The sequence below is a fragment of the Colius striatus genome, chromosome 5 (genome assembly GCF_028858725.1).
Source record: "Colius striatus isolate bColStr4 chromosome 5, bColStr4.1.hap1, whole genome shotgun sequence".
Lineage (NCBI taxonomy): Eukaryota > Metazoa > Chordata > Aves > Coliiformes > Coliidae > Colius > Colius striatus.
This window is the reverse complement of record NC_084763.1, coordinates 42,552,223-42,566,740: the sequence shown is the minus strand read 5'-3', so window position 1 is coordinate 42,566,740 and position 14,518 is coordinate 42,552,223. Positions and strand designations below refer to the sequence as shown.

The following is a 14,518-nucleotide window of genomic DNA, read 5'->3' as shown; positions in this document are numbered from 1 at the left end:
TTAGGTAGAAAGGTGTATCTGCATGCCAATGGAAACAGACATTGAAGAGATGCAATTAAACATCCAGCCAGTGCAGTAAGGTCCTGTTCCTTCCTTGGAGACATCCTGGGGAATATGTGATCACTTCCAGGCAGACACAGAAGCATTCTCCTGAAATCAAAGCATTCAGATTCGTTATGTGTTTTGATCTTCCCCTCACACTCATTTCTTGCTTTTTGGGCTGGTTTTGCAGTGACAACATGATGCCTTCTGGAAGAGGCAGAAGGAAATTCTGGGACACTCGACACTGTAGCTCAAGATGTGCCAAATGACATGAGCAGTATCTGCTTGTTGTGATGAGAGCAGCAAGGCAACCTACCCCATGCTTGGAAATGTCATCTTGGGTCAGCTCAGACACTTTGGAAGTGCCTCTCCCACTGTCAGTAGTTAACAGCTGGTGGCTAAGAGGGCACCAACGAGGTACTTAAAGAACTTGACACTTCCCAACATGCCATCTAATCCTTTTTGGCTAGAGAGACTTGTGAGAAGTCAAAATGTGCTGACACTTTGGGCAGATGAATTGCTCATAGTTTCAATTACAAACACTTATTAAAACTGAACATCTGTATGTGGTTTAAGGGCCTTGTATTAATTCTTACCAGTGGAGAGGAAAATTGCCTTGTCTTGCCTAGAGTTTTCAGTGCTACAGGTAGCAATAAGAAGAGTCTTGCAAATAGTGACTAAAAAGTCTCTTAAAACCAGATTCTAACTTTCTCATTGGGAAGAAGTGAATTGAATGTATCTAATCAAGGACAGTTGTACCACCACCACCACCATCTCCCCATCCATATGCAAGTTACAGGGGAGTAAAGTGCACCCCAATGGAGGTAACATGAGAGAACCCTAAAATGTGAGCTAAGTGTGGACACAAAGAAGTAGGACTGCACATGAAGGAAGATAACTGAGATCTGAAATGCAGGAAGGACTAACCTTGTGCATCCTGGGAACGGAGTCCTGTGCAATCAGCACACGAACAGAGGCGTGGAAAAAAACAGAAATGCATACACTTCTGTATAGACAGAATAAAATAATGAAATTCAATACAGTAACTGGCTAATCCCACCACTGGATAGGCACCACCTTTGGTGGCACATTTCTGGAAATACTCCTGAAGAACAAGTGGGTACGAGTCACACGTGTCAGCTGTGATTGGGTAAACAGGCAGTTTAGTACTTCCTTAATGAGTATTGTATCTTTTTCTGGGTAGCTGCCTCTCTTCTTTTCAAAAGAAGCATCTTTTCAATGCGTTATTTTAGCAGATACCTACGAAGTGTCATGAGATGGCTTTGAAATTTGTGAAAAAAGCAAGTGTCTGTAAAGGCAGCTGAGCTGACAGAAAAACTGAGGGTTTGTCTTACCTCTAGAAGTAGGATTGTACGGGTCTGGCAGATGCTCACAGAGCTAGGCAGCAGCAGCACTGAGCAGAGACTAGGCAAAAACTTGAAAAATACATCTTTATCATTTTGACGCCCACGTTCTCTGAGATCATTTATTTAAGATCGAAGTCCTGCCAAACCTTAGCTCAAAGAGCAGACTGTGCACATCTCTAAAAGGTGCGGAAAAACAACTGGATTTAAACCATTTCCATACTGTGGCAACTTCCAAGTGAGGAGCAGGAACCCTTATCTGTCAGCATTTTGTTTGTTTGTGTTGTATCCCCCTATTTTAAGATAAAAGTGTTTTGTTTTCGGTGTATTTTAATTGTGCCATTACTCAACTGTTCTTTACCCTAGCAATTTAATTTTCTAATGGGATACATTATGGGTCTCTAAGCCCAGGTATCTGCTCTGTAAAGAACCATTTTGCAATATATCTTATAAATCATGTCAGGTCTGTTAACTAGCTCTTTTTCTGTCCTCAACTCTTCCACAGAAGTAGGATGGTCAGGAATCTCTTCCCAACTTTCACAATACATTTATTCACAGCTGCTTTTGGGCCAGCCTCATCTGTTATCAGTTGTGGTGTCTCACACCCACCTGCATTTTTCCTGCTCCAACTCATACTTGAAGTAACCGTATCATCATGCAGCAGATGGACACAGTGAGATGCAAGAGCTCACCTACATGCATGCTCATAGAGCTGTGGCACCACATCCAGGTTGTCCTACAAGCAGCACAGCCACTTGAGCATAGCACTACACTCAGGCTGACAGCCCTCTCCACGCTGCTCAGTTAGGCAGTTACCCTTCAGTTAAGCAGGTTCAGAAGGAAAGAATTAAGCTCAATAGCCATGGGCTCACATGTCTTAATTTCTGGGCAAGCTTGGACAGATTCAAAATAGCTATAGGAAAGATTATGCCTGTGGTTCCCTCCTCTGGGTACTCTGTGTTTACCAGGAGCTTCTCCCTACAGGAGACACAGGGTGTAGGAGCCCAACTGCAAGCCTGACAGGTTTCTAAGCTTTCTGGTGGGATAAGGATGCCCCTGGTGAAACAGGCTTACTATCTAATTTAGAGCTTACCTTCAGGTCTCCTAACTGATTAATGCTCTCTCCTCATCCTTCAAGCCTAATATAGGGTTGAGAGTCAAGAATATATTTATGTGTCAAATCTCAGTCTGCTCTAACTATTCAAGGCACATTCTTGATCCAGAGCCTCTCTGTCCTGTGACATGAGGCTCCTCACAGCCCAGGGGAGACCAGCCCTACACTGGTGTTACTTCTCCCTTCCTTTACCTTTCCTGCTTCTCCAAAGCATGCACCATTTTTCTGACAGATAACAAGCACTAATAGCTTGAAATTGGCATAGGTACCAGGAGAAGACTTCTGCCAGAGTAAGGAAAGTGTACTAAATGGGATGCGAATCCAAGTGTTGTGTATTATCCAGGATGAATGTTCCTTGCACAGAAAATGTGCAAGCTCTGTTTCAGATATATGCTCCTTATAATGATGTTTCCAGACAGAAAGAAGACTCATTTTCTAGTATCAGCCATTTGACACAGGGACTGTATCAACTCACTCATGGAGTTAGCAAAAGGAATAACTTGGTATGCTTGTGGATGTCTCATGAATGTGGACTCTCTCCCTCATGCTTACAGCCTAAACTTTAATTGAAACTGAACAGGAACAACTGTTGCCAGCTGTAGTCTAGAGTACAGTGCAAGAGGACAAAGTATAAAGGAAATTTTCTTTATTTTTAGATATTAGTAACACTGCAAAAAAAAAAGAGTGATACTTAAGTGACAGAAAACCAGTAGTCAGTCTTATTTCATATTGTTTCATGTAATTTAAATACCCTAACAGAGCTCATGTATGGTTATGTTTGCAAAGGGTTACATTGAGTAACGTAAGCATTTGAAGCTAAACCATTCAGATACCAGAGACACCAGAATTTGCTATATCAAACCAAGCTAGAATGCAGACTTGATATTTATGTTTAGCTTCTTCCTTACACCATTATGTGCATTCCTCCATCTTTTAAACGTTAGGTTGAGTGAGTTTCTCCAGGAACTGTGGACTTTCCATACTGCCAGGTTTAAGTTTGTTACATAACAACACATTGGCAAGGGGAAGACACAAGAAACAAAACACAACCATAAGCTGCTAACTCCTACCTGGAGGTTAAAAAGAGGAGGTAACGTACTGACAAGAAACATGCAGGCAAATGCTTAAGGCAACAGAAGTGCTCTGTACAGACTAAAAGGTTAAAAGAAGCAATGTGTCATGCACATGAGACAGCATGGAAGCAAGGAAGTAATCTTGCCAGAAAATACATGTTTATTGTAAATCAAAGGCATCTTTTTAAGCTAAAAAATAATTAGTCCTGCAATAAAACCGATGCAAAATGCTTTCATACATAAAGGTGTAGGTTCTTTGCAGAAACAACTTGATAAAATCTTATATGGATGCTGAAAATTATTTTTATCTAAAATCTACTCTGCAGAAACAAAGAACAGTTTTAAAGTAGCACTTAGATAATTTGTCTCTAGGTTCTGAAAATATACTTTTAAAATAAGGAATGATTTCACTAAACAATTCATCAGGAGTCCACTATGCTTATGGAAACCAGTAGGGGTGCTTACAAAAGACCTTCATTGCACCAAGTTTTTTAAAATCAGAGCATATAAGTTTGTGATAAACTTTAAATGAAATAATATTTTAATATCAGGGACAAATCTTTGCTACTCAGCTTGAAGGAAAAAAACCATTAAAGTCACTTATTAAATTTGCATGAATTTCCCTATCAGAGCTCATGTCTCAATCCCCTTCCCAATGACTTGAATGAATAGGACTCTTCTTTCAACAGGCCTGATGTTGATGCCAGAGTGACCAAACAAACAGGCATTTGTACATCCTTCTATATCCTACAAGACAAAAAACCCCCAAACACTAGACTCAAGTCGTTTTAGTCCCAGGGAAGGAAGAGGTAAGAAATTCTGTAACATTTCCAATCTTCAAACATAACACACACTTCTAACCAAGATCAGCCTCATTCAAATTCCCTAACCTGACTGGCAAGAAAGCCACTCCGTGAAACTAAAAAGAATAACATAGTGCAATTTTAGTACAGTTTTAAACATAAGTCACTTCCTTGCTAGCAGTGTGAACAATCAAAAATATACACAAAAGAGATGTGCTCAAATGTAACATTAAGTTGTCATTATTATAAAGGTATTGGCATAGCAGAGAAGTCCATTTTAGTAACTCCCTTTGGTTGATTTCTTCTTCTTCTGTTCCTCCCTCTGCTTCTGCTTCCTCCTCTTGCTGCCTTCTTTGTGTCCTGAGGAAACATGGCTTGTAAAACACTATTCACAGCAATCACGGACTTTCCCCTCCAGCAAAAACAGACATTCTCTGAATGGTTTAAGGAATCTTAAAGAAAAGGTCTGGCTTTCTAATGTAGTTTTTTAAATGATCAGTTCTACTATATCCCCAGTTTCTACCATATCCCTTACATAGAAAGAAAACACTATCAATCTTTGAAGTCTGAAAAGATCTGGAGAACTTTCAAAAGGCTTCAAAGCCATTCAGAACTAGAGCACATGCAAAACCAGAATGATTTTCAAACCAGAAACAATAAATAAGACATACAGCTGGAGCTATTTAAGTACTGGCATTTCCTGCTCACAGTAGTCAGAGTTACCACAATATTTGCATTTCCATTTTAAGACTAGGGGAATGCAAAGAATCCTGAGTAAATATAAAGGTGTTCAGTGCTTACCGGTATGTATTTTATATGCAGGCCATCAGACTGCCCTACTTAACTATGCACCATAGGTTATATTCTACTGCAGCTCCAATGGTGCATGAAAGCATTAAGCTCAAGCAACAATTACTTGCTACAGGTTCGGTAGGCACAAGCTTCCGGCCGTGTGATCATCATCCCAATGTGGGTGTTTTTCCCCCACTAAGATGCGTGAAAAATAGTTCTTGCTCTGCAAGACTCCCTCTCCTCCAAACTTGCAGTAAAATGAAACTTGCTAGCAGACTTGCATGAACAGTGCAACTGTGCAGAACCAAGTGCACTTATAAACCTAAACTCAAACTAGCAAACATTTCCTTCAGGTAATCGCTCTGTGATGCTTTGAGATAGCTGGGGGGATCTTTAGCTCAGTGGTGCTCTGGCACTGGGAATCAGCATAGTCCAGTGAGTGGGGCCAGCATAGAATCATAGAATGGTAGGGTTGTATGGAGCAGAGGAGCTGACAGGCAGGGCTGGGGACTGGAGGAATGGTCCAGGGAGGACACAGCTCTGCTTGTCTGGAAAACCCTTTCTTTCCTTCATTCTGTCTGCAGGCAGGTAGAGATGACCCTGAGGAGGCCACATCACCTCCATCAATGTAGCACCAACATCAAAATTAGGATGGGAAAAGCAAGCCGTGGGAGGTCAGAGGAATATGAAGCAATGCTGTGGCTGGGGTCTGCTTCTAAGCAGAGGTCCTCCCAAGTGCTATTAGAATCGTGCCCACAGCAGAACTGCAGTTCTTTGGTTTAACGCTTGGCAAGAACCACAATGCAGTCTTTGGGCTAAATTCACTTGAAACGTTACCAAAAGCTCATGCATTAGAGGAAATGCACTCCCTTGTAGCAAAGGGAAACTGCTCCCAGGTTATCAGTCTAGCTCCTATGCTGTATCAACAGCATGACTTCATCTTTTGCAATCATCTGAGTCAAGAAGCAGGATATTTATTTAGAAATTCTGCCATGAGTGATTAACCTGTGCAAAGTTAGAGTTGAAACCAGTTTTATTGTTTAGGGAAGAGAAAAACTGGCAGCGCTTTGCAGAATTGCAGCTGACACTGTGTTTTGTGGACCCTGTCACCCTCCTGAGCTACAATCCTGTTCCTGGGGGCACTGTGTGAATGCTCAAAGCACCCCTTTGCTTCCCCATGGAGGCAGAAGAGACGTGCTGACTCTTGAGAATCAGTCATCTGAGGGGTGTTATTCAAAGGATTCTTCCCTTTACTGGAGGGAAAAACAGCATCATATCAGCTGATCAAAACTAGTTCATGCAATAACTATGAAACATTAACACAGATATTTGGAAAAGGATCATTAAACTCTAACAGGTTACTAGCTTCATAATTTTCTCATTTTTCATTCTCAAAACACTGTCAGTATTTCCAAAAGGCTTCCACATCCAGGCATGACTGCATTTGGTACTGCTATTTTATATCATAGTATCTCTTTTTTTTCCCTTTTGGCAACGGTCCATTTTCTTCAAATGTTCGAGATTTTGAAAGCAATTCTAGTAACTCTTCATTAAAAATTCTGTGAGTCAATGTAAATTGTGACCTGAAACGAATGTCACATATTCATTGTCTTATAAATGAAACAACTCAAACGTTGAAATAATGGGATATGAAGATATTTAGGCATTTGACAACACAGTCTCCTACCAGCCTCCAGAATGACAAGGGTGAAAAGTGAAAATCTTTCAAGTGTTATCACTGACACACAGAAACAGATTGGCCAAAGAGTGAGATAATGCACAAATACAGAGTAATCCTCAAGAGAAAGCTGCCAGGTCTTTTCTGTTTTGAGCCTGCTGTGATAAATAATTTCACTCTCGACCATTTCCTTTTCTACTCCCACCTAAGAAGAAAGGATAGGTCAAACTTTGCCAGTCTGTTAGCTCCAGTGATGCTATGCTGGGTGATAACAGCCACAAACCTGATCCAAACAAGGGAAGCAACTCTCAACAAAAAGAAAAAATGCACACTAATATTTCAACCTCAGTATTTCAACCAGCACTAATTAAAAGCATATGTAGCTGTCTTGGTTACAAGACTAGCCCCAAAGTCACAAGTCTGAATTAGAAATCAGCAGCCCCATTACTACTTGATTAATTTGCAGTGAACCTGCGTCCTGGTGAGTCCCCAGCATCATGAAGCAATCACAGAAACTTCCCACAGTTAGTGCCTGGCTGAACCAGCTCTTCAGCCAAACAGTTCTGACCTTGGAGAAGGGCTTTGCAAATTTACACCCTCAGAAGCAATTGTTAGCCATCTAAACTCTAGAAACGGATTACAGGGTGGAGGGAGAACAGCTTGCTGAGAGCTTCCCCACACTTTGATATTTGGAAAACAGATTCATTCAAAGGTGCACAGCTATCATCCCAACTTGGTATGTTCTTGCTTTTGTCAGCTGCCAGAAGCAGAGATAGTTGAAGCAAGACTCCATACCATTTGAAATAACACCTAGTTTACAACCTGGATATTTCTTGTCTAAAACAAACAGCATCTACTGACCCACTCTTTCCATTTCAGCTTTTCTTCTGCTTCCAGAAGAACCATCAAGAACACAAAAGCTATTCCAGCTTTCATAAAGCTGCTAAAGGCTGAAATCAACTTCCAGCAACGCTTAGTAGCAACTTCTTTGACAATTCAACAAGGACCAAAACAAATCGGGAAGTCTCTCTGCTGTGTCCCAGATTGATTCCTGGCTTTCTACCTCTCTGCAATCTGCACCTCCCAAAGTCACAGGTCACCAACTATGAAATTCTTGTGTGGGAACAGCAAGGGAAGTGTGCACATTGAGTAATTGATCCAAAGGGACAAGTGTCCTGGAGAAAATATCCCTACCCAATCCATTTGTGGTATCCTACTTCTTCCTGCCCTGCCTGGTGTCTGCCTGCTCCACCATGATACAGAGAGCAGCCACAGGCCTGCTCCACCTTTCTTCATCTAGCACATGAGAGCAGAGGAATCGGCAGAAGGAAACAAGGTGTTCAGTCACAACTGGTGATTAACACACAGCATTGCTGCTTCTTGACCCACAGCAGTCAGTAATCAAGGCTGTGGCCTGATTTTTACAGAAGATCTCCTGCAAAGGTAAAGAAAATTGGAGGAGTCTCCTTCCACTTTCAGGCTCTGAAACACGGAGGCTGTGGGTGGGAGGGATTCATGCTTTCTGCTCAAGTCCCAGAGAAAACAGTTGTCAAGATCTACCAACTTTTTGCTAAGACTGCTGCCGTTCTGTTTTCCTGCTTCAAGCCATGAAAGCAGCCACAGCTCCAACACGCACACAGAGCTTTGGCAGGGCAGCAAGGCACATGCAAGTTGGGTTCTGTCATGCACTTTCAAATCTGCTCTTACAAATATCTCTCTATAATAAACTGCTATTGTAAAGGTAGCTAGCTTAGTTCTGAGTTGCAGCCACCATCAGTTAATTTAGACTGGCCACACTTGCATATGCCACTATAAAAATTGGGCCCAGATCACAGCTTCAGTATGGTTTCATGCGTATGACCCAATTTACAATAACAGCTTTACACTACACTTTCACATTCCCTCCTTTCAGGCCAAGCCCCTGCCCAACACACACCATGATTTGACCTACTAATTCTCTCACCATGTCCACTGAGCATGGTGGAGAGAGAATCTGCCTTTACACAAAGACCTGAGGTGACAAAAACATCCCACCCCATCTAGGTATGCTGCTCCACTATTTAATTATCCCCAGTGTTAAATCCAAGGGGCGAGTTCTCCAGTTTCACTGGCCAACCCAGTGATGTAATCCCAACTTTGATGTTTTAGGGGACTGAATCTTCAGCAGCTTACTGGAGCCTTCCTTTGTGCTTGCTCACCATACTACTTTCATTACCAATTCTGCCTAGAATTGCTATAAGAACATACCAAGCCAAGATACAACCTGCTTGCCTGCTATTAATTAAAGTAATGCTATTACCGAACAGAGTCCAAGGGTTTACTTCTGCCTGGCAAGCAAAAAATTGCAAGGCTATGCAGTCTCAGAATCCCTTCCACATGCACCCCAGCCACATTCTATGGGAAGCAAATAGGTAACGGGACGCTCTCGTACTAGCAGCCAAAAAAACATGTGTGAAGGCAGCTGTGACTTAGCCAGGGAGCAACCAGCCAGCCTCCAAATCCACCAGCCAATCTTCTCACTCTCTGCCTGCAGAAGAGTGCAGTTGTTACCTGGTCCCACTCTCATGCAGTTACAGCCAGAGGATGTGGAGCAAAGGGAGAATGAACTCCCTCTCATCTCTGCACCTCCAGCATTCCTCATGTATTAGATTTCCACAGAAAACGAAGGCTTAGCTCTCCTTTCTCTTTCCATTACATGCCCAAATACAAGTAGGTGAGGGAATGGTAATTAGTTTGGATAACGAAGCACATTGATTTTCCTAGTTAGTAAAGTGCAATTCAGAAAACCATAAAACGAACGAAGACTACATTGAAGATGAAATAAAGTACCAATAGTTCAACTTTCCAGCAGAAGAATCCATGCCAGGAAAGGATCAAGATTAGTTAAGCTAGTTATTTTAAAGTGTTTTCAGGGATGCCAGCAGATGAAAATGCAGCAAAATTTGATGCTGGAAAAGTTTCAGGTTAATGCAAGCTGTTTCATTCAAAAGGAAGAGCAAATCTTGCAATACTTTCTTCCAAATAATGATCTTTTGTATCATGTATTTTTCAGTGTTTTAACAATTAAAGCTCCAGCCTTTCTTGCTAGATAAAGGCCAAAACTCTCAGATCCAGAGAAGCAGTTTTTTAGGGATAGGCACCACTACTTCTATACCTCTAATGGCTGCAAGCCCCAGGTCCCTGCTGGCATTGACACCACTTTGACACAGTCCAGATACCAGCAGTCATACATCACACCATCAGGGAGCACGTTACTTGCAGTGTCTGCTGAACTCGCTTTTTTTAAAATTACTTCTTTGGAGCTAGAGAACTGTTTGAAATATGCAGCAACTTCAGAGCACAAGAGGCTAAAAGGCCATTACAAAACCAGGAACAGTGTGAAACTCAGAGTAATTTCCACCAAAACACAAAGTGTCAATGTTAGCTGGAGAATCACATTAGACTCTATATTTTTTTATTAAATACCCACTGTAATGACTAGAAAACCTGACTAAGGAGAGGAATCATCTCATCTCTGGATATCAGTTGCCAGGCTAAACAAGTTGATCAGCCTTTCTCCTTGGGAACTGGACAGAGATGGTCACTTCTAGAGGGATGCCCACTGTGCAGTCAAAGTGAAACCTATCCCCTTCAATTCCTTCATTTAAATTTGCTACAGATTTACAAATTAAAACTCAAACATTACAACTCTTTAAGCTGGGAAAAGAAAAGCATTTTGCTGATGGTGAACTACTAAGGACTGAGGATTTGCTTCAGGTGCCCTAACTGGGCCAGCATCTAAAGCTGCCACACAGCCTTGCTGCCAAGGGCCACACGCCAGTGGCAGCAAAACCGTCTGATTAGAGGTGGAACTTCACTATTTTGCATTGAATCGATTAGGCTTTGGACCAAAGCAGAAAAAGATGCTATTCTTGCCCAACGCTGGCCCATGTAAGCAGGGCAGCTGTTGCAGTGCTCAATGAGAAGCCAAGCAGGAGCAAGTAAGTGGTCTGTGTAATTACAGAGCTGTGCTGGTGAAGGCTGTTTGCCGGGCAAGGCAGTCGGCAGAGGTGAACACCCATGAAGGAGAACGGCATATTTGGCCAGGGCTCGTGCACAAACTCCCCAGGGAGAGATTAAGACACTCACGTAGGTTTTTATGACTGACTCGACCAGTCCTTCAGCAGCCCTGTCCATCAGAGGAACAGTAGGCAAAATATTTAAAGCAACAGTAAAATCTGAGTCTTACTGCCAACAAGTTTTCAGCCTGAATCTCTTATGGTAACTCACAATCATACTGGTGGAAGAGAGGATTTTGTGATTGCACAAATACTTCTGGAAATTCAAACTTGTGAATCTCAGAGCATAAATAGATTCACAGCAAGAAGTCCTAAGCAATCTTAATAAATGCTCCACAAATTGCAAGGTGCGGGTCACATTCAGATGCTCTTTGGAAACCATTACAAACTATTGTTAGAATTGCAGAGAACCTCAAGTCTCCAAATGCAGAGCCGAGGTTTTGTTTTGCTGGCTACAGACAGAGGAGATCAACCCTGTAATCCTTGCATGGGAGATTTCAGAACTCCAGCCCTGAGGTTACTTTTGGGCTTCTGTAGAGTAATTTTAAACTTTCTTTTTATGTTGTTTAATAAAAGATTGATCTCTGCCATCCCTAAAGATACAAAACTTCCCGCAGCTGATTGGGAAGATATTAATTTGAATGTTTCTGTTTCTTCAAGCTACCATCCCACATGATATCTTTAGGTCTTCTATACAGAAGACAGTGTTAGATTTAAAGGCTCATAAATGCAGCAGAAGCTGGTTCAGCAGTGGGAGTACGTGAGTGCATGTTTTGGGGTACAGCTCATGTTATTCATGTGGAGCTTCATATGCTCGCACTTCCCAGCACTTCACCTAACTGAGCACTACTGAGAAGGGCCCTTGGTTTGGGCATCCAAGTAGAAACGCATTTCATGTTTCAGAAAAAGCTGACCTGGCAGTCCTGGATGATCTTTTACCACAGGTTCAAATTAACTAGTTATGAGGACTTTGTTGTCCAAGATAGCCTCTGGACTATACTGCTGAAATATTACAGGTAGAAAATGTATCAAAGGACTAATTACTTCCAAAAATAACCAAGACAATCGCCATGCTTCTGCGTTCACCTGAGTGGTTTCAGCCTTCTCTGTTAGGATTTAGGTGCCTAAAACTGCAGCTTCCAGAAATAATATCAAGTTGCTGAACTTCTCCTTCAACAAGGAAGCCAAGCACAATTTAATTAAATGAATGTGCAAAATATTATGGTTAGTTAATCTCTAAAAGGCCTTCACTTTTAAGAACAAAGAGCATAGGCACTTCAGCAGCGTAACAATACTTGCCCTGGATCCTTGAATATCCCAGGGCATTTGTGAATCTAGGCTAAATTGAAGAGCAGAGCTAATGCAGGATGAAGACACACAAGTAGATTTATTATCTACTGGGGAGCTAACATTAAGTCAACACACAGCAACAACTTCTTGCTTGACTTTTTGCTTTTGACTTTCGACTAGCTGAGGGATTCTTTTCTGCGCATTTCTCATCAACATGCTTTTGCACACCTGATAAATAAAAAGGGGTCTCCAAGCTGCTTGTAACCCGGCTTCTATCTGGTTCTTCCACATCATCGCTACTATAATGATAGGTATATTTGGGGGAGCTGGCAGGCTTGTGAGGCTTCAGCAGGCGAGGGTTGGTTGCCTGGAAAGGCAGGGCGTATTGTCCTCTCCGTCTGCACTCCTCAGCAAAGGCTTCTTCATCTGTCTCACCTGAAAAAGCAAGAGAGTGCAAGAAAAGTGAGCTGTACCCGCAATACTTAAGTTTAGCCTGAAAAAAACCCTCAAAACTGGGCTGGAAATGGTCACAATACTACTGCCTTGACTGTGGTCACAATACTACTGCCTGACTACTACTGCTCTGTCCTAGATCCATTAGTCCTGTCTATCTGCCTATCAGGAAGTGTCCAGAGCAGACAGCTCTGTCAATGGTCTATCATGGCACTGAACTGCCCTAAGAAGTTATCTAGATCTGAAAGCTCTGGGGCCACTGATTCCTTTTTCCCAAAGGCAGGGTGAGCGAGCCAAGCACATGGCTCTGGATGATATTTCTGTCCTGTACTGAGCATGTCATCTCATCTCACCTCACCTGGACTGTCTGACTAGGAAAGGTTGGCCTTGCTCAAGGAGAAGCTGCAGAGAAATGAGGGAGAAATCAGTCCCTGGCTACAGGGATAGTGGGAGAAAAACAAAGCCAAAGTGCGTTCCAAGGGCTGGATGTTGGACATCCCCAGCTGGAAGGATGGTAGAGAAGTGTGAAGGATTACGTGAAGATGTGAAATCGGGTTGAAGATGTAAGAGGACACACAGCACACAGGGCAAAGGCGAATGAATGCAACGCAAATAAAAACACAATGTTTGCAAAAATTAATATGAAAGATGAGGTACTCCGGTCGTACTCATGCTGTTCTGCAGATGACATTTTCCTTTGCCACAGAAACCGCAACAATACCAATGCTGCAAAGAGAAATCAGCTACAATAACACAAAAAACCCAACCCACACAGAATCACACATTGAAAAGCAAACAGTAAGATAAGAAATAAAAGAGCCAATCAAAGACATTCATAACAGGGAAAATAAGAAAAGGGGGGGGGGGCGAAGTGGGGAGAAAGGTGTGTACCACATTTGTTTCTTAAAGGCTTTTTAAAGTTTCATTAATTCAATTACTTAAGTACTTTTAATAGAGCTGATGAAATACAGCGTCATTTTATTTGCATCAAAAGTGGTGTGTCATACTCTGGAAGTTTTTCCTGGGATGTGCCCGGCATCAGCTGCTTCGGGAGGGGTGTGTGCTCTCAGCTAATGTGTGTGCTCTTAGTTCATGGCTGGAAAATGCTTTGAAGATGGAAAAAGCACCACATATGCAGTAAGGAACAAGAGCAGTAATACCCACTTTTGGTGCACCAAACCACCAACAGTTTCAAACAAAACAGGTCGCATTGTCTTTACCTTGTAATCTTACATGGGGAGATGCTTCTGAGGGCATGAGGAAAAGGAGACAAAGTCTGTTTAAAAAGTCATTTCACAGTGCAATGCGGCACCCAAGGCCTCTCAAGACAAGAACACTCCAGGCCGTGTCTTGCACCACCCTGTCGTGCGTTTGAGCATGAGTATTTGTTTGTGCATGGATATTCCACAGAGGACCTTTTTTCCAGAGTGATTCAATGCCCATTTCCCCCTTTCCCTCAGTGCTCATGTTTTTTCACCCTGGAGTGCCCTGCACTTCCAAAGGCACAAGCAAACAAGTGATGGCAACACTGAGGATTGCCACCTTCAGACACCGCCTGGCTGCGTCATACGAACACGAAGCTCTGGATGTGTGCTGCTCCCTGCTCCCTGCAGCAGGAGAGGGCTGGCAGGACAGCTCTTGGCACCTTGCATGGGGCACAGCACCTCAGCTACAAGAGGCAGTGGGCAAGGAAAAGCTCAGAAAACACCAGATGCAGAATTGCCAGCAATTCCCTTATGAGGCTGTGGGATTTCACACACTATACAAACAGCACTGAGGCATGTATTAGTCTGAGGAGACCAGGTCTGGGAAGATGAAGCCTATAAAAAGTCATGAGTAAAACAAAAAAAG

General features: G+C 42.4%; 1 protein-coding gene across 2 annotated transcripts in view; it reads right to left on the bottom strand.

Annotated features, from left to right (window-relative positions):
* Positions 1–3,190: 3,190 nt before the first annotated feature.
* Positions 3,191–14,518, bottom strand: part of DNAJB6 (DnaJ heat shock protein family (Hsp40) member B6) — a 60,144-nt gene continuing 48,816 nt past the window's right edge. Inside the window, exons 9-10 of one of the 2 annotated variants that reach the window (XM_061996315.1) lie at positions 12,443–12,649; positions 3,191–4,756 (exon numbers count right to left, since the gene is read on the bottom strand). In XM_061996315.1, the coding sequence (XP_061852299.1) occupies positions 4,674–4,756; positions 12,443–12,649 (290 nt within the window). In that variant the 3' untranslated portion in view covers positions 3,191–4,673. The other variant, XM_061996314.1, reaches the window with a different exon arrangement.